The sequence below is a fragment of the Typopeltis vanoorti genome, chromosome 4 (assembly GCF_054136105.1).
Source record: "Typopeltis vanoorti isolate ZY-2024b chromosome 4, IOZ_Tvanoo_1.0, whole genome shotgun sequence".
In the NCBI taxonomy this organism is placed as follows: Eukaryota; Metazoa; Arthropoda; class Arachnida; order Uropygi; family Thelyphonidae; genus Typopeltis; species Typopeltis vanoorti.
The window spans coordinates 149,300,232-149,322,597 of NC_143552.1; the positions used below are offsets into that span (position 1 = coordinate 149,300,232).

General features: G+C 35.4%; 1 protein-coding gene across 3 annotated transcripts in view; it reads right to left on the reverse strand.

Annotated features, from left to right (window-relative positions):
* The window catches only part of LOC150107746 (proton-coupled zinc antiporter SLC30A5-like), a 271,156-nt gene that overhangs the window by 220,263 nt on the left and 28,527 nt on the right, over positions 1-22,366 (reverse strand). For all 3 annotated transcript variants that reach the window (XM_090391508.1, XM_090391507.1, XM_090391506.1), the window contains 2 exons: positions 18,016-18,138; positions 7,939-8,005 (listed from right to left, as the gene is read on the reverse strand). In XM_090391508.1, coding sequence (XP_090247634.1) covers positions 7,939-8,005; positions 18,016-18,138 — 190 coding nt within the window. The remainder of the gene's footprint in view (positions 1-7,938; positions 8,006-18,015; positions 18,139-22,366) is intronic.

Genomic DNA, 22,366 nt, shown 5'->3' on the forward strand with positions numbered 1-22,366 from the left:
TATAATATATATATATGGAGTGCTCAAGGGCCAAAGCAATACAACTGAGAGGAAACCTCCACATAGCCTTTAAAGGAATGCAGAGAACAGATCATGGCTTCTGACCTAACGTCCAATCCTCACCTTCTCGTGGTGCACTGAATGGATACTGAATGAATGACAGTGGGCTGGCAATTTGGGATTAAGCTGACCAAACTGTACTCTTATTGGCTGAAGCCAAAACAAAAAATGATAGCATAACATGACAGAATTTCACGCCAGCTGGGAAGTCGCCTGGTTAAACAAGGCCCCCGTTGTTTTCGCCAGGGAACCAGGGCAAACAGCAAAAAGTCAGTTGCTGGAACAAATTCTAAAACCTACCCCATCTCAACATCACCAGAGTTCAAGATCAGTACGATCAACATAAGAAGCCTGAATGGCAAAGAAGTGGAGCTAGCTGAGAAATTGGATAAGTACCAGATCGACATAATAGGGGTGACTGAAACAAAAAAAAAAGAAGACAAAAACTGGTGAGATCTTTCTGAGCAATAAATACAAAATGTTATATTCAGGAAATGACAATCTAGGAAAAGAAGGAGTAGCCATAGTATTTAACACAATATACAAAGTGAATCTTCTTGAATGCCAGGCAGTCTCAAGTAGAGTGATGTGGGCAAATATGAGAATGGGGAACTGGACAATGAGACTTATTTGTGCCTATGGTCCCAGAGAAAGTTCTACTAAGGTAGAAGTGGAGGAATTTTTTGAGGCTTTAGAGAAAGCTACTAACACAATGAAAAAGGAAAAGTTACTCCTTGTTGGGGATCTAAATAGCAGAGTAGGAAATAATTGTCATACGTACAAAAATATTTTGGGAAAATTTGGAGAAAAGAGCAAAGCTAATAATAGTGGCAATTACCTGTTGGATTTCTGCTCAGGACATGGACTGGTTATTACTAACACAATGTCCAACATAAAAATGTGCACAAATTCACATGGAGAGAAGAGGCAAGGAATAAGAAAAGTCTCATTGACCATGTTGAGTCGCCGCTAGAGGGATTCGTAGTGTGTAGTGTTCGTGAAAGCTCCTGATAAGATAAGCGTTATTTTCAGTTATCGTTGATAAATTTACTTTAATATTGCAAAGTTTTGTTTGCCTTGCTTTGTTAGTGCGTCTGTTTGTGTGTTCTTGGTGTTTATAATTTATAATTTGATAAAATAGATTACTAGTATGGCTCCAGTACGAAGGAAAATGGCAGCCAGTAATGATGGTTCACCATCTTCTTTCAAGAATGGTAATGTAAAGGAGATGATTCAGTGTACTATCTGCGAAATGTACACTTTCCGGAGTGCGGTCAGAGTGTGGCTAGATGATAATAAAAGAGTGAATGTGTGTAGAAAATGTAGGGAGAATGAGGAATTGAAGTGTATTTCGGATCGTGAGTGTGATATTTTTTGTCAAACTTCAGAATGAAGAAAATAGGGATATGACAAGAAACGGCGAGGTTGTACCAGAGAATTGTGAGAGTGTGAATGTAGAAAGTGTGAATGATAGTATTAATGGTTTTACAGAGAATAAAAAAGATGAGATTGATGCAATGAGTGAGATCACGTTGTTGAATAGTGCAATACAAAGGGCAAAACAGCAGATAGAGCATATGAGCAAAAGTCGACTGAATGAACCAGCCAATAATAAAAAGTATGACAGGAAAAATAGGTGTATGAGTGTGAACATGAACAAAACGAAGGATAGAGTGCTGTATGGAGACTCATTAGTACGAGATGTGTTAGTAGAGGATTTGACAAAATCGTACCAACCTGGTGTGACCATAAAGGATGTAACTGAGTCTATTAGAGAGCAAAAGGAAAGGGTGAAAGAAATGATTGTTGTGGCAGGTACGAATGATTTGAAAAGAGATAAAATGGAAATGATAGAAGACCTGAATGAATTGTTTGAGGTAGCAAAAGAAAAGAGTGAGAGAGTTAGAATGATTAGTCTTTTACCACAGTATGACAGTGAAATGTTTAAAAGGAGGGCCATAATTGCGAATGACTTTATGCGTGGGTTATGTATGACAAGTGGTGTGGAATTTGTGGATGTGTGGAGTTCGATGGGCGAAAGGATCTATATAAGACGAATGGCTTGACATTTGAATGGTTACGGTGTAAGGAGACTTGAGAAAGTGTTGCTGAATGTAGTGGATGTGCAAATTCAGGGAAACTAGATTTGTTGGGGGGGGGAGTTGATATACAGTCCTTAGAAGCTTCTGTGCAATACTTTTGTTTCTTTCCAATTAATCCTGTGTGCAGGGGTATTCAGAGCATGGTCTGCCAGACCCGACTTACCATAGCGAAAGTGTCGGATATATTTTTTGTGTTCACTGAGGCGGATGTCCACATTTCTTCCTGTCTGTCCGTAGTAGGCTTGATGGCAAGAACAGGGCACTTCATAGACACCAGGATGTGATAAAGGAGTGCATTTGTCCTTGGGTGAACGGATGAGAGTTGCTAATTTTTTATAAGGTTTAAATACTGTGCGTAACTGGTGTTTGTTAAGCACCCTAGATATCTTTTCAGATGTGCCTTTAATGTATGGGATGGTGATTGTTTTGTAGTCTTCTGTGGTAGATAGAGGGGATTTATGGGTAGCATTTAGTATGTTATCTATTTTACGGGGATTATAACCATTGTTTAAGAAGGTTTGATGTATTTGAGAAAGTTCAGCCACAGCTTCCAGACCACAGGTTATTGGTATTAGTGAATCATGGCTGACTGTAGATGATATAGCTAGTGGGATTGAATGTGATGGGTATAGTGTGTTCTGGAATGACCGGGAGAATAAAATGGGGGGAGGAGTATTGTTGATGATAGCTGATGAGCTACAGACAAGGAGAATAGAAGTTGAATTGCAGGATAGAGAAAAGAGCACATTTGAGGCCATTTGGTGTGAGATTGTGGCTAGCAGAACTAAATATACAATTGGGTGCTGCTATAGACCAGGTGATGGAAAAGATGGTGGTGACAGTACGCACAAGAAAATAGAAGAAATGAGTGGAAGGAGGGTAATTATTATGGGAGATTTCAACTATGGTCGTGTTGATTGGAGTGAGGAGAGGACACATGGGAGGAAGGAATTGGATTTTATGCGGTTATTGAGGGATAACTATCTGCGACAGCATGTAATGGAAAATACTAGGGGTCAGAGAGTGCTTGACCTAGTAATTACATCTGAGGATTTGGCTGTAACAAATATGACCACATTGCCACCAATTGGTGAGAGTGATCATACGGTCTTGACTTGGAAGGTGGCTAAAGGTGTGGAATTTTCAATTAAGACAGGGTACATGTGGAATTATCGGGCTGGAAAGTATGACAAGCTTAGGAATTTGATTGGTTCAGTGCCATGGCATGTACGACTGAAAGGACTAGAAGTTAATAGTGCATGGGAGACAGTTAAGAAGTGTTTTCATGAAGCAATGGCTGACTGTATACCTAGAGTCCGAATAATAAATCAAGTAGGGGTTAAATGGATGAATAACACCATTAAGCTTGAGCTGCAAAAAAAGAAACAACTATGGAGGGAATTTAAGGAGAAAGGTGACCAGCAGGCATATGAAAGGTATAAAGCGCAGGCCAGAAGGGTAACGAGTGTGGTAAGAAAAGCAAAAAAGGATTACGAAAGAACATTGGCCATGCAGGCTAAAGAGAATCCTAAACAGTTTTTTAGATATGTAGCAAGTAAAAGGAAAAATGTACATGGTAGAATGATTTTAAAGAATGCCGATGGTAGGGAGGTAACTGGATCAGTTGATATAGTTGAGTTACTGAGTGAGCACTTTGCAAGTATATATCATCCTGGTGGTGACATTGCAGAAACGAATAAACCAGTAGATGATACGGGAATTGAATGAAGTGGAGGTGAGTAGTCTATTGTAAAACCTTAATGTCAATACATCCGTGGGATTGGATAGTATACCAGCTCGTGTCGTACGAGAAGCAGCTAAAAAATTGTCAGTACCCTTGACCATTTTGTTTAATTTGAATCTCGGGTCTGGGTTAGTTCCAAGGGGGTGGAAAGAGGGGAAAATAGTTCCAATGCATAAAGGTGGTTCCAAGACTGCTGTTGTAAATTACCGACCGATTAGCATATCAGGAATCTTTGTCAAGGTCTTAGAGAAATTAGTCAAGAAAAGAATACAGGATTGGATAGATGAAAATGGGATATTGTATGGGGGGACAACATGGTTTTGTGAAGGGTAGATCATGCCTCAGTAACTTGCTCACGTTCTATAACACAGTGACGGCTGAACAGGATAGGGGTAATGGGTTTACAGTGATACTACTGGACCTTGCCAAGGCCTTTGACAGGATACCACATGGAACCCTAATCAGTAAACTGGAGCAGATGGGGATAGATATAGGGTTGGTGAGATGGATAGGAGGGTTGTTGAAGGAGAGATACCAGAGAGTGGTTTATGCAGGAGTGGAGTCTAAAAGACAGCTTGTAACTAGTGGTGTGCCGCAGGGCTCTGTTCTTAGACCACTGCTTTTCAATTTGTTCATCAACAAAATAGGAAAGGATTTGAGAGGAAGTGTTCACTTGTTTGCTGATGATGCAAAGTTGGGTAGAGCAATTGTGAGTGCACAGGATGTCAAAATGTTACAGGATGATTTGGATAGTTTGGAGGACTGGGCTAGGAAAAATGGATGTCAATTTAATATGGCAAAGTGTAAGATTATGCACTTTGGGGGTGAAAAGAATAGCAGCAGTATATCGTATTGGTGGAACTGTACTCCAAAAGATTGATGAGTCCAGGGATTTGGGAGTGTTGGTGGATAGGGAATTGAAGTTTAGGTGATACACTGCAAAAGTGACTAAATCAGCTCATCAAATCACTTGGCTTCTGAAAAATACTTTAACATGCAGACACAAACCAGTTGTTATTCCTCTGTATCGAGCCTTGATAAGACCCCATCTGGACTACTGTGCCCAGTTATGGGCACTAGGGTTTCTTTGTGATGGGGAGGAAGTGGAGAGGATTCAGAGACGATGACCAAGATGATAGAAGGTCTGTGGAATGAACCTTATGAGAAGAGGTTGAAGATTTGTGGGTTGCAGAGATTGGATGATAGGCGAAGGAGGAGTGATATGATTGAGACATTCAAATTACTGAAGGGTTTCTACAAGATTGATCCAGAAGATATTTTTGAAAATATGACTGGTGGTGGGAGGACTAGGGGCCATGCATGGAAGCTGGGCAAGAGAGTGGTTGACAAGGGTGTTAGAGCTAGGTTTTTTACTTGGAGAGTGGTGAATGAGTTCAAGGCAAGGACTGATAGATAGTGTCAATGTCGAATAGTTGTTCTTGACATGATGTTAGGGCCTCCCTTGATGAGTCTGTCGACTCCTTGGAGTTGCCTGGAACAATAATAACAATAATAATAATGTTATTGTTGATAGTCATGTTTTCTTCCTGGTACATGGCACCAGAGTGTACAGATGATTTGAAATTGGAAGTGATCACCATTTAGTCTTGAGCAGGATAAAATTGAATTTCATATTGAAAAGAAGAACATGTAAGAAAGTTTTAAAGCAAATAAAAGTTGAGCAGCCCTCAGATGAGAACTGTAGACTAAAATACACAAACATGATTGAAGAAAAAATGAAAGCGTTTGAGAACAGGAACCAATCCTTGCAGATTCAGTGGCAAGCCTTGAAGAAAACACTGATTGATTCAGTCAGAGAGGCATGTGATGAGGTTATCTGTAAGGATAGAAAAATCAGAACTCCATGGTGGACATAGCAAGTTAAAGAAGAAAGCATATCAAAAGTTTCTGGCAAACAAGTCAGCTTGTGCTCTTAGAGAATAGAGACAAATGTAAGAAAGCTAAACGCTGTGTAAAACTAGTTAAAAAAAAATTATGGGAAGACTTTGATAAGAATAAGAATACAAAAAATAAATATCAAAAAGGTGGCAAGATATTCTGGAGATTGTTGAAGCTCAGAAATGGAGGAAAGGAATTAGAGATGATAAAGGTGACATGGAAACGGGAGAAAAAGATATCCTTGAAGTATGGAGTAATTACTTCAAAAAATTGCTAAAATGGAACAAGCAGTGATGACATGCACAGTGGTAAAAAACACAGATCAGGCATGCAATCAGGAATACATATCCATACTTGAAGTAGAAAAAGCCTGAAATGTGGAAATGCAACAGGAGTAGATGATATTCAACCAGAAATGCTCATGTATGGAGGTATAAAAGTCTTACATTGGCTGCATTGCATAGTTCAGAAGGCCTGAACAGAGGGACGAATTCCAGATGATTGGAATAGAGCTCTCATAGTACCCATATATAAAAAAGGAAATAAAACTGAATGTGAGAATTACAGAGGTATTTCTCTGCTGAGTGCTCCTGGTAAGATATATGTAAGTATACTTGAGAAACAGTTGAGAAGGACTGCGGAACAGAAGCTTTGTGAAGAAGAAGCTGGATTGAGGCCAAATAGAGGCTATCAGGATCAGATTTTTATTTTACGACAGATAGTTGAGAAATCATGGGAATATAACAAAGATCTGGAAAAGGCATATGACAAGGTGCCAAGAGAGAAACTATTCGAAATGATACAGTTACATGGTATCAATGGGACATTATATCAAACAATACTTAGTCTTTATTTCAGGTACAGGAAGGTGGTTTAATGTTAAATCTGGTGTCAGACAAGGATGTACATTATCCCCTCTGTTATTATCTATATGGATCACATTATGAAGGAAAGTGGTATTAAACCTGATATCAGAATTGGAGATGTTAATCTCAGCTCTTTGCTTTATGCGGATGATGTTATGCTTCTAAATAAATCTGCTACAAGTCTGGAAGATTCTGTGACTAAAGTGAATAACTGTTGTAATAGATATGGTATGAAGGTTTGCAATAACAAGACAAAGACAATGAAAATAGGCAGAAACATTGAAAATATCAACTGCATTTTGAATGGAGAACCTATAGAACAAGTAAAACATTTCAGCTACTTAGGCACAATTTTTAGTGAAGATGGTAAATTAAATATGGAAATAGACAACAGAATCAACAAAGCTGGTATGGTAGGAAATGGTAGGAAGTCAAACTGAATAAATTTATATGGAATGAGAGAAATTAGCCAAAACACTAAATTACTGTATACAAGACAGTATTCAAACCAATTTTAACTTATTTCTTTTAAGGTAACACCGTGATCAGCATTCATATTTATGAATTTTAACTTTTGAGTCAAAGAGCTGGGTCAAAAGTAAAACATTTGACCAAAGACTGCAGATATGAGAGTCCGAGGCATGAACAGATGGCATCAATGGCAATATCATATTAAAAACAAGGATATCAGGAAAGAACTTGATATTGTCAGCATCCAGGAATGCGTTAGCAGAGCTAATCTCAGGTGGTATGGTTACTTAAACTGAATGGGAGAGGGAAGATTAGCAAAACAAGTGTTCTCTGCCAGGTTGGTAGGAAAAAGAACCAGAGGAAGACCAAGATTTAGATGGATTGATATAGTAAAAATTGCCTGAGAAGATAGAAATAGAAGATCTGATAATGTTGGAGTCTTGACAGGTAACAGACTGATTTGGAGGAAAATTGTAGATAGGAAGTTAGTAATGATGTAATTTTTCATGTAGTACTATAATGTTCTGTACATCCTTTGAGGGTATATATCAGGAATTTGATTATGACACACACACTTATATGTAAAATATAATGAATGTGATATCTACAGAAGAATCCATAAGTTTTTTTCAAGTTTGAAATAAGAAAACATGAAGTGAAAAGAGAGGGTGGAAAAAAGGAAAAAAATCGCCAACATACAATAAATTTCTGAGATTTTTAAAATATGTTCATGCATAATATCCAAATATCTTTTTTCATTTTCTGCAATGCGGTTGACTGTTTTAACAAAACATACCTGATGCCCATCAAGATTCTTTCCCGAAGAAAATGGTTTCTGTATTGTTACCAAAGCAAATGAGGCACTACAAATGGAAATTTATTTAAGAAATAAATAATTAAATATGAGTGACAGTTATATACACACACACATGATAATCATTAAAAATTACTTAAAAAAACAACCCAGTGATGATCTACTTTAAAATATCTACTTTCTATATATCCAAAGAACTATGTTTGGTTTTCTTGAAAATCACAAAGCACTTCTTATACCATGCTTTCCATTTTCTTACCAAATATATCACCTTCCTAGTTTGCTCTTTATGATTCTCATGTAACAGACTTTTGTCTCCCACTTTATAACATCTTCCACAAGACTGTTTTTGCCTAATCCTACCATTAATTTTGCTTTCTTTACAACTATCTTATTTATTCTCCCAACTTCAGTATCATTCAAGTATTGATTCTGTTGTCCAATATAACTGGTAATTAGTTTACGGAATTAACAACGCATATAAAGTATATTAATTAAAGATAACTTTAATAAATAACTTCTATATTTCGGCAATGTCACGCTGCCATCTTCAGGAACATAAAGATATGGTATGTGCACACTGGCACTAATAAAAGCAAATGAGGAAGAAAGCAAGAAACTAATATTGTTCCTAAAGTCCTTATCTTTAATGAAAATACTTTATATGCGTTGTTAGTTCCGTAAACTAATTACCAGTTATGTATGACCAACGTGCCTTGCTACTAGAATCTGTTGTTCAATATTTCCTCAGACAGTACTGATCTCCCTTCCACTTCACTTACTCCTTCCCTTTTTTTTGGTGACCCATACACAAGAGAGGTTGTTCAACCTAAAATACATCAGTACTGTAGACTGGGCAGAAAGTTGAAGAGAATGAAGAAGCTTGTTAACACTGGATATGTTAACACTGTAAACTGTACTCTTTAGAAAATAGAGAAGACTGTTTCTTAAGATGACAGTAGAAGGAGTGAATTACAAGGATAAAAAAAAAAAAAAATTGTCAGGGTTGTACTTTGACCAAAAAAAAAAAAAACTTCAGATTGTCCAGTATCTCACATAAATGACAATGATCTCCATAACAAACAAGATGTCAAGTTAACATCAGATAATGGCAACATGAAAGTAAAAATAATTTGATTAGCTAAGGTAATTAATTATTAATCTTACTTGGATATATATATATATATATATATATATGTAGAAAGTTTTTTACCTTGGGTGTAATATACATTAAAGATACCAAGAAATTTTATATACGTGGTTTTAATCCTTTTCCCAAGTAAGCAAAACAAAGTTTTATGCATGAAAAATATTCACGTCTGAGCTACTTGTATATAGAGGCTAATGACTTGACAAATATCACTTGCCTTAGTATGCATCCCATAATGTAAAGCCCCTTCAGGCATGTATAATGCAATGCATAATGGGAAGGGCCACTACCCAGACTGGTTTTGACATTTATTGAGGTCTCTTCAGTGGGAGCCAGACCAGGGAAAGATACCAAGGTTGACGTAATGCAGAAAGCAAAATCCAGAGATTTTTATTGAGAAGGTCCAGCACCTTTTGTCTACTTGTATATGAGATATATATGACTTGTGCATTACTTCAACCTTGGTGACTCTCCCGGATCTAGCTCCCACAGAAGAGACCTCAATAAAGGTCGAAACTGGTCTGAGTAATGGCCCTTCCCATTATGCATTGCATTATACAGCCTGAAAGGGGATGTGCTTTGCATAATGGGATACATATTAAGGCAAGTGATATGAAGTTATTAGCCTCTATATACAAGTAGCTCAGACATGAATATATTTCAAGTGCAAAACTTTGTTTTGCTTACTTGGGAAAAGGATTAAAACCAAGTATATAAAATTTCTTGGTATCTTTTATTTTTTGTATATTTTATTGTACCACAACAAGTCATGCTAGGCGAGTTAAATAGTTTTAGACCTGATATAGCTTTACTATGGTATGTTGTGATTAGCTGTGATTATCAGATGTATTTAGATGCATACATTCCTGAAGATGACCTTAATGTGAAGTTTGAAATTTCTTTATTACAGTCTTTATCTTAAATGGTTGTCAAGGATGGATAACTAGAAGGAGACCTCCACTTGGCCTTTTGAGGAAGGCAGAGATATGATGCTATAATGATGCAATTTCATGCCTACTGGGGTGTTGCCTGGTTCCGTTGTTTTTGTCAGGGAACCAGGCAAAATTCGTTAGCAAAAATGGTTGAACAGTGAAAAGTCAAGCTACCGGAACAAACTAAAACCCCAACTCAACATCAGCAGAGATCATGATTGGCACCATCAACACAAGAAGCATTGATGGAAAAGAAATGAGACTAGCAGAATTGGAAAAGTACCAGATCAACACTCCAAAACAAAGACAACAAAAACAAGTGAGAACTTTCTAAGCAACAAATACAAGATGTTATATTCAGGAAATAACAATCAGAGAAAAGGAGTAGCAGCTATAATATTAAACAATAAATATGAGAAAAATCTTCTTGAATGGCATCACTCTGCTTCTTCAAGCAGAGTGATGTGGGAAAATATCAGAATGGGGGATCTGGACAATGAGACTTATTTGTGCTTATGGTCTCACAAAAGGTTCTAATAAGGAAGAAGTGGAGCAATTTTTTTCAGGCATTAGAGAAGGAAGCTCACAAAATGAAAAGGAAAAGTTGGTAATTGTTGGAGATCTAAACAGCAGAGTAGGAAATAATTATCAGACATATAAGAATGTTTCGGGAAAATTTGGAGAAAAGAGCAAAGCTAATAATAATGGTAAGTACCTGGTAGATTTCTGCTCAGAACATGGACTAGTTTTAACACCATGTTCCAACATAAAAATGTACACAAATTCACATGAAGAGAAGATTGAAGGAATAAAAAGTCTCATTGACTATGTTATTGTTGACAGTGAAAAATATTCACAAAAAATATTATACTTAGGACACAAGATATACAGAGAATTTGAAATAGGAATGCCATTTAGTGTCAAGCAGGATAAATGCATGATTATATGGAATAAGGGATAGAATAGTCAAAACACTAAACCAGCTGTATAAGATTTTGTTCAAACTAGTTTTAGCTTATGGATCTAAGAGCTGGGTTAGAAATAAAATACTCCATCTAAGACTGTAGACCACAGATATGGAGTCCTGAGAAAGATTACAGGAGTGAACAGATTGTATCATTGGCAGTATCATAATAAAAATTAGGCTATTAGGAAAGAACTTGACATTGTCAGCATTCAGAAATGTGTTAGCAGAGCTAATCTCAGATGGTATGGCTGCTTAAGCAAAATGGGAGAGGAAAGATTAGCTAAACAAGTTTTCTTTGTGGATGGCAGGAAAAAGACCCAGAGGAAGATCAAGATGTAGATAGATTGATATAGTAAAATGTGCCTTAGAAGACAGAAATATACAATCTCATAATATTGGATTACTGAAAGATAACAGACTAATCTGAGGGAAAACTGTTGATAGGAAGTTAGTAATGATGTTAGTTGGTTGTTTATATTTTATTGGTGCAAGAACGGCAAAGGTCATAATACAGTATAAGAAAGGCTACAGCAATACATGCGTTCAAAGGTTATAGCAATACATAAACAGTCAAAGAAAAATAGTAAACAATATGCATGTACAAAAACCAGGACAAGCAAAGGAGTACACACACAAATTTACAGCAAAGGTTATAGAACTACATAAATATTCAAACAGAAATTATTAAACAATATACATGCACAAAAATTAAGTTTCACAATGTAGTATCTGCATATAAACAAAATTACTGTAAAGGTTACAGCAATATATATATAGTCAAAGACAAACTAGTAAACAAAATGCATGTACAAAAATCAAGCCAAGGAATGCAGTATCTCCATATAAATAAAATTACAGCAAATGTTACAGCAGTCCAAAAATGTCAAAGAGAAATTATTAAACAATATGAATGCACAAAAATTACGCTTAGCAATGCAAGAGACATGCAAGAGAGTGGGCTGGATGATTTCCCCAACAGTCGACACATTTAGTTTTTTTGTAGAGCAATATTTGTTATCATGCTGTTTACTACCACATCAGGCACAGTTGATAGAACTAGGACAAGCAGTCTGGGCATACCCACATTTTGGACATTTAAAGCATCTGAGCAGATTAGGGATGTACACTCTAACAGGACAGCTGAGATAGCCTGCTTTTACAGATGTTAGAAGCTTAGATGTATCAAAAATAAGGACAATGTTCCTGGTTGGAACCAGGTGACCATCCCTACATATCATAAACATTCAGGAATTCGTTAGCGGAGCTAATCTCAGGTGGTATGATCACTTAAACAGGATGGGAGAGGAAAGATTAGCAAAACAAGTGTTCTTTGCCAAGTTGGCAGGGAAAAAACTCAGAGGAAGACCAAGATATAGGTGGATTGATATGGAAGAAAATGCCTTAGAAGATAGAAATATAAGATCTGACTATGTTGGAGTCTTGACAGGTAACAAATTGATTTGGAGGAAAATTATAGATTGAAAGTTAGTAATGATGTAAATTTTTCATGTAGTACTGCCATATCCTGTATACCCCTTGAGGGTACATGTCAGGAATTTGATGATGATTTTTTGAGAAGATTTTTTTGAAGTCCTTCTGTTGAAAGGATCAGGGTTTTGTAATATTCATACTTATTTTTCCTGGCAAGCACCATACATCTTGTGCTCCAGAATTAGCACCCTCCTGTATCATCTATATAAGTTGCATATTCATCTGGAATCAAATTACCAGCATGGAAGCAAGCCTTTGTCCAGTCTGTACTAAAAAAGAGGAGATAAAAGTCAGTAATCATTAGTCCACCACTGCTTGAGCCTCAGTACTCTCAAAAGTGACGGAGAAGGTGATTAGCAACTAGCTTCCTTTACTGGAGACCCATCAGTTGCTTAGTGATCACCAATATGGATTTTGCCATTTTTGTTCTACAGCAGACCTCCTCACAAACTAACCTTATCCACCTTCAGACACAGGCTATTAAAAGATCTGAAGAAACCGTTGCTGTTGATATCTTAAAGGCATCTGATCATATCAGAGGCCCCAACAAACTATCATGTTTGTGGTCACCTTACTTCCCTATGTGACTGGACTGCCAGCTTCTTCTAAGGTTATTCTTTGCATGTCATGGTGAATGGCAACCGCTTATCAGAGTTCTTGAAGAACTCTGAGGATATGGAATCCAGGGGTTCTGTACTCTCATCCATATTCTTCCTACTATACTTCAATGACCTTCTAACTTCAAATCCTATTCACAGTTTTGTTGATGACAGTACTTTCTGTTCCTATTCTTTGAGAAAACTTGTACTACTCAAATGACTGAAGCTTCAAAATCTGCCATAATCAATATCTTAAACACTGATCCCCTCATCTTTCTTAAATGAGGTGAAGATAATCTGGTGAATATCAATGCTATTAAAACATACTCCTATTACAAAAAATTCTGCTTCACTCCCTCTTACTTTTGATGATATTCCAATTTCCATTCAAGATCAGTCTCCTTTCTTGGGCTAACTTTCACATTCAGCTTATTCTGAATAAACATATTACTCAATGCCTCCTCAGGCTCTAAAAAAGCTTAGCATTCTTTTTCATTTAAAAACATATTTCTTCCTGCTTAACTACTAACACTTTATAAATCTCAAATCCGACAACTTTAGAATACTATTTTCAACTTTGGGATGATGAACTTAAAACCAGCCTAAGAATTCTTGAGTTCAGAGATCAATTTGTCTAATAGATGACATCTCTCTCTCTCTCTCACACACACACACTACTCTCTCTCTCTCTCCAGTCCCTTTGCTGTTTGCACTGTGCTTCTGCGTTATGCTTTCACAAGTACTCATGCTTTTGTTGAGCACAGTTTGTGATAATACAATCAAATTAGAAAGGCAATCATTAACCTCTATTGGAAAATATACAGCTGCAAATAACCACTGTTTATTTGTATATTTTTTATACTGACATCACTCACAAGAGACCTATAACAGAACAGTGATGTGTATATGAGCAACTTAAGGAGAAAGGAGTCTATTAACAAGCTTCTGGAAACCTGGTAGTTGTATTCATTGGAAAAAGTAGTATGGGAAAGGATGTTCCAAAGCATACAGGCAGTCTTAAAGAATACATGTAGATGGAATGAAGGAAGAAGATGAAAGGTGGTTGGTTGGCGTTTGGTTGAACTAGCATGTAAAGTGAACTTGCTGACTACTTTCCATTCAAGATTTCAGTATTTTATGGCCACTAAATCAGGTTCCTGATATTTTCTTGACCTCCAAATCCAAGTAATTCAAACAACCTCCTACAGGAGGTTGTTTGAATGACTAAACTGATCCTTTAAGCCATTGTTTCTCAAACTTCAGATATCCGCAGACCCCTTCTTAAATTTTCATTATTACCAAATACTCCTAATTAATTAATTTAAATTAATTTAAAATATTAAAAAATTAAATATCTATTTTATTTGAATTTATATGTTCATGTAAACAAAAAATATGATTTATTTTTAATAGAACAAACTTTATAAAGATAGTATAAAGTTTTACTTACTTGAAATAATTTATCATCAATGAGAGGAGTGAAATTGCTTATGGTGAGATAAAATTTCAGCCAAATTTGGCTCTATAGTTGTTAATTTTAATCTCAGATGTGGTTCGACATCTATAATGCGATTCTTCTTCTTCGTCTTAATATCTACAAGGGCCGAAAATCCAACTTCGCACAGATATGAACTTGGAAATAGAAAAATGAACCTTAGAGCTTTATCTGTTAATTCAGGAAATTCATTCTGTATTTGTAGCCAAAATGATGATAACGTATTCTCACTGTATTTACTTTTTAGGAAACCATCAGAAGCTAGTTCTAAAAGTTGTTCTTCTTCTATTGACCCTTTGGCATAAATTTGTTTTTATTGAAAGGTTATCTTATCCACTCAATATTAATGTCCAATTCAGGGAAATACTTTTCTAGATTCATTTGTAAGCTTTTTAAATGCTGCATGATAGAAATTTTCACATCTTCATCATCAATTTGTTAATTTGAACTTGCAAGCAATACATGAAGCGATGGAAACGTGTCAAATTCTCCATTACCAACCCGCTTTTGCCATAACTTCATTTTTGCCAAGGTGGCATTCACTTTATCTTGGACATGAAATATAGAAATTTCCTTGCCTTGTAAAGATAAATTAAGACTATTTAAAACAGTAAATATATCTGCCAGGTATGCTAACTGGCTGAGCCATTTCCAATTATGTAAATACTTTTTCAATTCAAACTTTTCATCAAGAAAAACTTGTAGTTCATTCCGAAGTTCAAATAAACGAGGAAAAACTTTTCCACGAGAAAGCCAACAAACATCGGTATGGAAAAGAAGTTATGTATAGTTAGTTGCTTCCCATTTCTTTGCAAAGTTGAGAGAAAAGTCTGGCATTTAGAGGACGGCCTTTAATATAATTTATGATTTTTACAGCTTCATCAAGAACTTTTCTTAGGTCTGTAGACATCATATGTGTAGCCAAAGCCTCCCTGTGTATGCAGCAGTGTGTCGACTTTGCATTTGGTGCAACAGCTTGAATCCTTGAAACAAGCCCTTTTTTAGATCCAACCATGGATTTCGCTTCGTCCATGCTTATTCCAACACAACTTTTCCAATCAAGCTTGTTTTGATGCATAAAGGTATTTATGCTGTTGAATATTTCTTCTCCTGTTGCATGTTCTGGCAAGGGTTGGCAATATAAAAGGTCAGCATGAATTTTTTGATTTTTTTCGTACCTAACGAACACTAGAAGATTTGCAAAATTTGTAATGTCGGTGGATTCATCTACCTGCAACGCATAATAACAACTCTTACGTATATCGAATAACAATGTTTGTTTTATATTTTCAGCCATTTCAGTGATTCTTCGATGAACAGTACTATTTGAAAGACAAATCCTATCAAAAGATCTTTTTGCATTATCTCCACTCATAATTTCCACTATTATTTTTGCTACAGGCTTGACCAAAGTTTCACCAATTGTTTCCGCTGCACCACTTTTTGCTATTAATAGCGACACATGGAAGCTTCTAAAGCCTTCATGTTTACACCTCCTGACATAATCGACATCACTTTTTGATATTCTTTTAAATTTTTTAGTTTATTTTGCAAAAATTCGACAGGTGGTTTGTCCTTGCATTCATTATGTTTCGATTCAAAATGGCGATTTAAATTACATGGTTTCATGCTTTCATTTTTTAAAGTTCCACCGCAAATTACACATAATGGAATAGGTTTCTCTTCATTTCCCATCCATGAAAATCCACATTTCAAGTAATTTATATTGTACTTACGAAGTTTTCTCATCTTCTTCCTAGTTGGTTCTTTGGAGATGTCAGACGACACACACACTTATCAATTTCACTTGATCCAGATACAATATCAACATTTTCTTGTTGCTGATAGCTACTTGTATCTACTATGTTCCTCTCTTTTGCACATTTTAAAAATCCAGTCTTTAACCAGTGATCCATACTTAAGAATTTGAAAGCTAAAAAAAAATTACCGTATTTAACGAACAGTCCTTCAACAAATGGCTAGTGAAAGCAGAACTCGAAACAGACAGCAATGGTAGGCCAGTAGAGATAAAGCAGCTATGAAGACATCCATATGATTGGTGCGGTATTAACAAAAGATCGCACTACTAATTGACAAAAGCAAGCTGACAGTTCAGTTGAAATGCTAATTCTCTTCAACCGAATTCCTTATATAATATCTGAAACACATTCACTATATATTTCTTAGTTTTAACACATTCACTCAAAGAAAACCATATGTTGCCGGTGCACCATATGGTTTTGATTGTCTACTATACAGCATTTCATGTGGGAGGGAGTCATGCGATTCATTAGTTCCTTTTTACGCAGTTGTCTCTAATTGCACTATTTGTTGAGAACATATTACACAGCCTGCAGATGTCTCTGTACCTTATTCAGTGATACAATAGGAACGTTTTACGATCCCAAACTTAAATTTTATTCTATGCATTAATTAATGATGCATAGCAGAAAATTGCCACGGTCTTCAGGACCCCCTGAAGACCTTTTGCGGACCCCCCAGGGGGTCCACATACCACACTTTGAGAAACACTGCTTTAAGCCATTAAAAACCAGTATAGCACACTTGTCTCCTCCAAGCCCAATTCAGATATTTAACTGAAATTTGCTAAAGATTAATGAAACAAACTTCTGTACTGGTTTTAAAAGTTTATAAATTATAATTGCAAAGAACCTCGAACAAATTAAGGACAAAACTACTAACTTTCCCATCTCCTTTCATGTTTGGTTGTGGTTGTCTTCAAAATTTACTGGCTATCTTAATTTAGTAAACAAATCAATTAGCAGAAATTAGAATGAAAGAACATACAAGAAATTCAGAGACTAAGGCAAGTCAGGCTTCCTTATATCTTTTTCTCTAGTCACAGAAGTCAACTTGTGTTGATTTTGAAAGTTTTTTTTAAGTTTTTTAGAAAAAATTATAGGATTGCCAATGAAACTCACTGAGTAAACAAGTGAATCCACAAAGTTGTTTAAATATGTATCATTATTATTATTCTGTCCCCCACCCAAGCTTCTGAAGATAATGCAATGGAAGAAATGTAAGAGTTTAAACATAAATCTTATTTAATATATATAATAAATATATATATTCATTATATATAATAAACTTTTTAAGTTATTAATGATATTAAAAATGAAACTCACTGAGTAAACAAGTGAATCCACAAAGTTGTTTAAATATGTATCATTATTATTATTCAGTCCCCCACCCAAACTTCTGAAGATAATGCAATGGAAGAAATGTAAGAGTTTAAACATAAATCTTATTTAAGTCATTAGATATCAAACTTTTTAAGTTATTAATGATATTAAAAATATGCATTTTATTAACAATTAGTGGCTGAATTAGATATACACAAAACCTATGCTCTGAATAATTGAGTTATTTCTAATATAACGAAACAAATATTTTGCAATACTTACAATGTTCTTGTGAGGAAAACAAATTCTACCACATGAACAACTTTTAACAAGTCAAATGCTAAAAAATAGCAAATACCAACAAAGGTTTTGCTGAAAATAAGCAGTACTACATAAGGAGTGAATCTGTAAAATAAATAATTATACAATGAAGATACATTGAATAAAAATCCAGTTAATACAATAAATTAGAAGTGGAATAAAATTTAAAATCAGAATTTGATGGACAGTAGATATTCCTTGGTAAGAATGTCTGCTATCCATTAAAAATTTCAAAAATGCAAGAATTTATGAACAGGTATAGACACATGCTAATTAAATACTGTATGCCCACAGATGCGAGACCCTTCGACACTTCTGTGTATGTTGGAAGATTTTGCTTGTGCAACAGTTGGAAAATTTGCATATAAAGCATGTGATTTCATGTGTTGGTGACCAATTCGTACATCCTTTATTTCTTTCTCCCCTTCAGCATGAATTTGACTATTCTTGGCACATTGCCAGGCTCAGTTCTATGAAGTGTGGGCATACAATATGTGCAATTTAAAACTACAGAGGTGGCAGTTGTATCACCAACTTCATGTGTTGCACTTTAATGGAATAACTTAGAAAAAAAAATTAAACAAGTGTAATAGATTTCAATATTTCATTGTATAAATTCTCAGTCACAGAAACATCAGGAATACAATGTTAAAATTGTAATAGCACACAAGAAACAATAAGTGGAAAAAATTAGATAAATAAAAGACTAAAGTTCTACGAGGGGTAGCCCCTATGGGTGCTGTTGGCTGGCTTTAAATTTTGGGTGGAAAGTCTAAAATTAAATTTTGGGAAGTTTAATATAACCATATTTATTAAAATTAGGCTGTTTTTTTTTTTAAATCTACTGCAGATTCTAAAAAAAGTCTTTCAAGTTTGTATTTGTTGCAATGGAGTATGGTGGGTTTTTCTCCATCTGATTCTGTGTAAGGTAACCAAAGCATGGTCTGCTAGACCTGATTGACCATAGTTGTGGTGGAAGATTATTTATTTTTTGTTTTTTTTAAGCAGATGTTAGCAGATCTCAGTCTGACCATAATATGATAATCTGCAAGATTATCATATTATGGTAAACACCTGGAATAGAGAGGGCGAGAGGAAGCAAATCCTTAAGAGATAGGAGAAGAGAATCCAGCTTCAAATAAGGTTTGAAAGCAGTGCAGAGATTACGTTTCTTGAAGTTCTGGCTAAGTTTACTGAAGTACTCTGGATATAGGAAATAGGAATGGCATTACTATAGTCTTTATGTTGAGAAGGATGTGAGGAAAGGGACAGATAATTTGTAGATTTTGGGTGTGTGTTATTACAATTTTAGCATTGTATTCCTGATGATGACTGAGATGAAATATTGAAATCTATTAAACCTGTCATTTAATTATTTCTCTTTGTGCTGTAAGTTATTCCATTAAAGTGCAAAACCAGCACCTAAGCCTAAATACTCATTGTATCATCAACAAACACATTTTCACTCATATTCTAATAACAGTGCATAAGCATTTTAAAAGAGAACTACCCTGGGACAGTATATTCACAGTGAATTTATGTGTGTCTCATTAAATAGTATTACTGAAATATAAATGTTCATTTAATGGTATAAAAACTAGATAAATTCTCATCTTCTGGAGGTACAACCACTTAGCAGGTACCCACTTGAATAATGAAAGATCAAGACATTTTAGTATTTTATAATATCATATAAACTTGCTATAAACAATCACAATACAATTTAATGGAATAACTACAGCACAAAGAGAAATAATTAAACAGCAGGTTTGATCGTTTCAATATTTTGTTTCTGTCACAAAAAAATCTTCAGAAATGCAATGTTGAAATTGTAATACACACACAAAAAACACACAGGAAACAATAAATGGAAGAAATGAAATTAGACTATATAAAGGCTAAAGTCTTATGAGGTGCACCCTCTATGAGTGCTGTTCGCTAGCCTTAGTTGTTGGGTGAGAGGCCTAAAAAATAAAGTTTCCTAAATCTTGAGAAGTTTCATTAAAAGATTAGGTTGGTTTTTTAAATCTGCTACTGATTCTAAAAAGAGTCAAGTTTGCATTTATTGTAATGGAGCAAGATAGCTTTTTTACATCGGATTCTGTGCAAGGTATCCAAGGCATGGTCTGCTAGACATCATCAACCATTCATCGAGGCAGTTGTTAGGTAGATCTCTCAGCTTGAACATAATACGATAAGTTGCAAGAACCAGGAACTTTGTAAACATCTGAAACAAAAAGGGGAGAGCAGAGAAGGAAAGCCAGCTTCAAATGAGTTTGAAAGCAGTGCAGATATTTCTTTAAAGTTCTGGCTAGCAGAGACACTTCAGAAAAAATAGCTAGAACTTCAAAGAAATATGATCTGTGCACTGTTCTCGACCCTCATTAGAAGCTGGCTTCCCTTCTCTATTCTCCTACGAATCCACTCCCACACCTGTTCCAGGTGTTTACAAGGTTCTGTGTTATTGCAACTTATCATATGGTCAAACTGGGAGAGCTAACAACATCCGCTTAGGTGAACACAAAATACATTTGCTGCCACAACAATGGTCAGTCGTATTTGTTTCTTGAGTATGTGTTATTATAATTTTAACAATGCATTATTGATGATGTCTCTGTGACAGACAGAAATATTGAAACAATTAAACAAACCATGGCTTGGATAACTTGCACAGAAGATGGAAAAAACTAATCATTCTCCATCACAGTAAATACAAACTTAAAAGACTCTTTTTTGAATCAGTAACAGATTAAAAACAAATAACAGCCTAATCTTAATAAATATGGTTATATTAAACTTCCAAAGATTTGGGAAACTTTAATTCTTAGGCCTCCCACCCAACAACTAAGGCTAGCCAACAATACCCATAGAGCAGGGTTTCTCAAACTTTTTCTACGACGGAACACTTCACAAATCCTGAAATTTTCATGGAACACCTTGGTTATTTTGTAATTGGTAATTAGCTGATTTTTATTAATTATAAATTGATAATTAATTAAACATCAATTAAACCATCATTAAATAATTTGTGCTGATTTTCATTGACATATCCCATTCTGATCACCAAATACATTTATAATATTATTATAAGTACTTACGAGTGAATGCAGGCTTTTCTCCTGTGTGCTGGTAGTTTTCCCCTCCTTTTGTACATCCTGGAGATCTTTGTAGGCTTGAGGTGGATGACTCACAGTCTGTTCCATCATAAACACCTTCAATAAGAGATTTCTTGATACCAAAATTAAACAAAGTGCCTCGTCTCTTATTCATATTAGAATTTAAATCTGTATTCCTATTACTTTCAAAAAAAACACCGCACTCCGGTTTCAGAACAAGCACTTACACACTGCAATATGAACTTGTGAAGAAAGTTTTCAGCATTAACAGATTTGAGAACCGGATACAGACTACCCTGATCTTCAATTTCAGTGGAAAAATTTTCTTTATAGCTCCTTGCTGATTGGTCACTGACATTTACAACACAGATGTTATTTCGTTCAGTTTTGAGAACATGCCGCCGATTGTTGTAATCGGCTTTCCCAAACGTTGAAAGGTTTCGATGTGTGAAAATTAACGATACACAGATGTTATTAGGCGTTCTGGGCCTGAGCTTTTTGATATATTCACGAATATTATTCTCCTCAAAATATTTCTATTATAAAATATTTATTAATGAAAAATGCTTAGAAAACTAAAATGACAAATTCCAGAACTTCTCGCGGAACACCTATTGACCTTCCGTGGAACATTAGTGTTCCGCGGAACACAGTTTGAGAAACCCTGCCATAGAGAATGTTTTCATAAGACTTTAGTCTTTATAGTCTAATTTCATTTCTTCCACTTATTGTGTCCTATGTGTTTTTGTGTGTTATTACAATTTTAACACTGCATTTCTGAAGATGTCTCTATAACAGAGACAAAATAGTGAAACAATTAAGCCTGATGTTTAATTATCTCTCTCTGTGCTGTAGTTATTCCATTAAATTGTATTAGTGTAAACTAGCACCTAAGTCTAAATACTCCTTTTCTATAAACAACTTAAAATAAAATACCAAAACACACCATTAGTACAATGGAGCTTAGAATTTGGAATTTCTTCTATCCTGAGACATTAGAGTAAGATAAGAATTTAACTGGATTGTTACCTGCCATCTGCAATCAGGTTGTGTGGTGGGCTGCCCACATTAAGGTTTCCAAAACTTGAATTAAGTCCCATCTCTATATGATCAAGCTTCCCAGTGGGGGTGGTTCCTCAGGTTCTGGGGTTCACCACATGAAGGAAGAGAGGAGAGATTAGGTAATGCTTGAGATA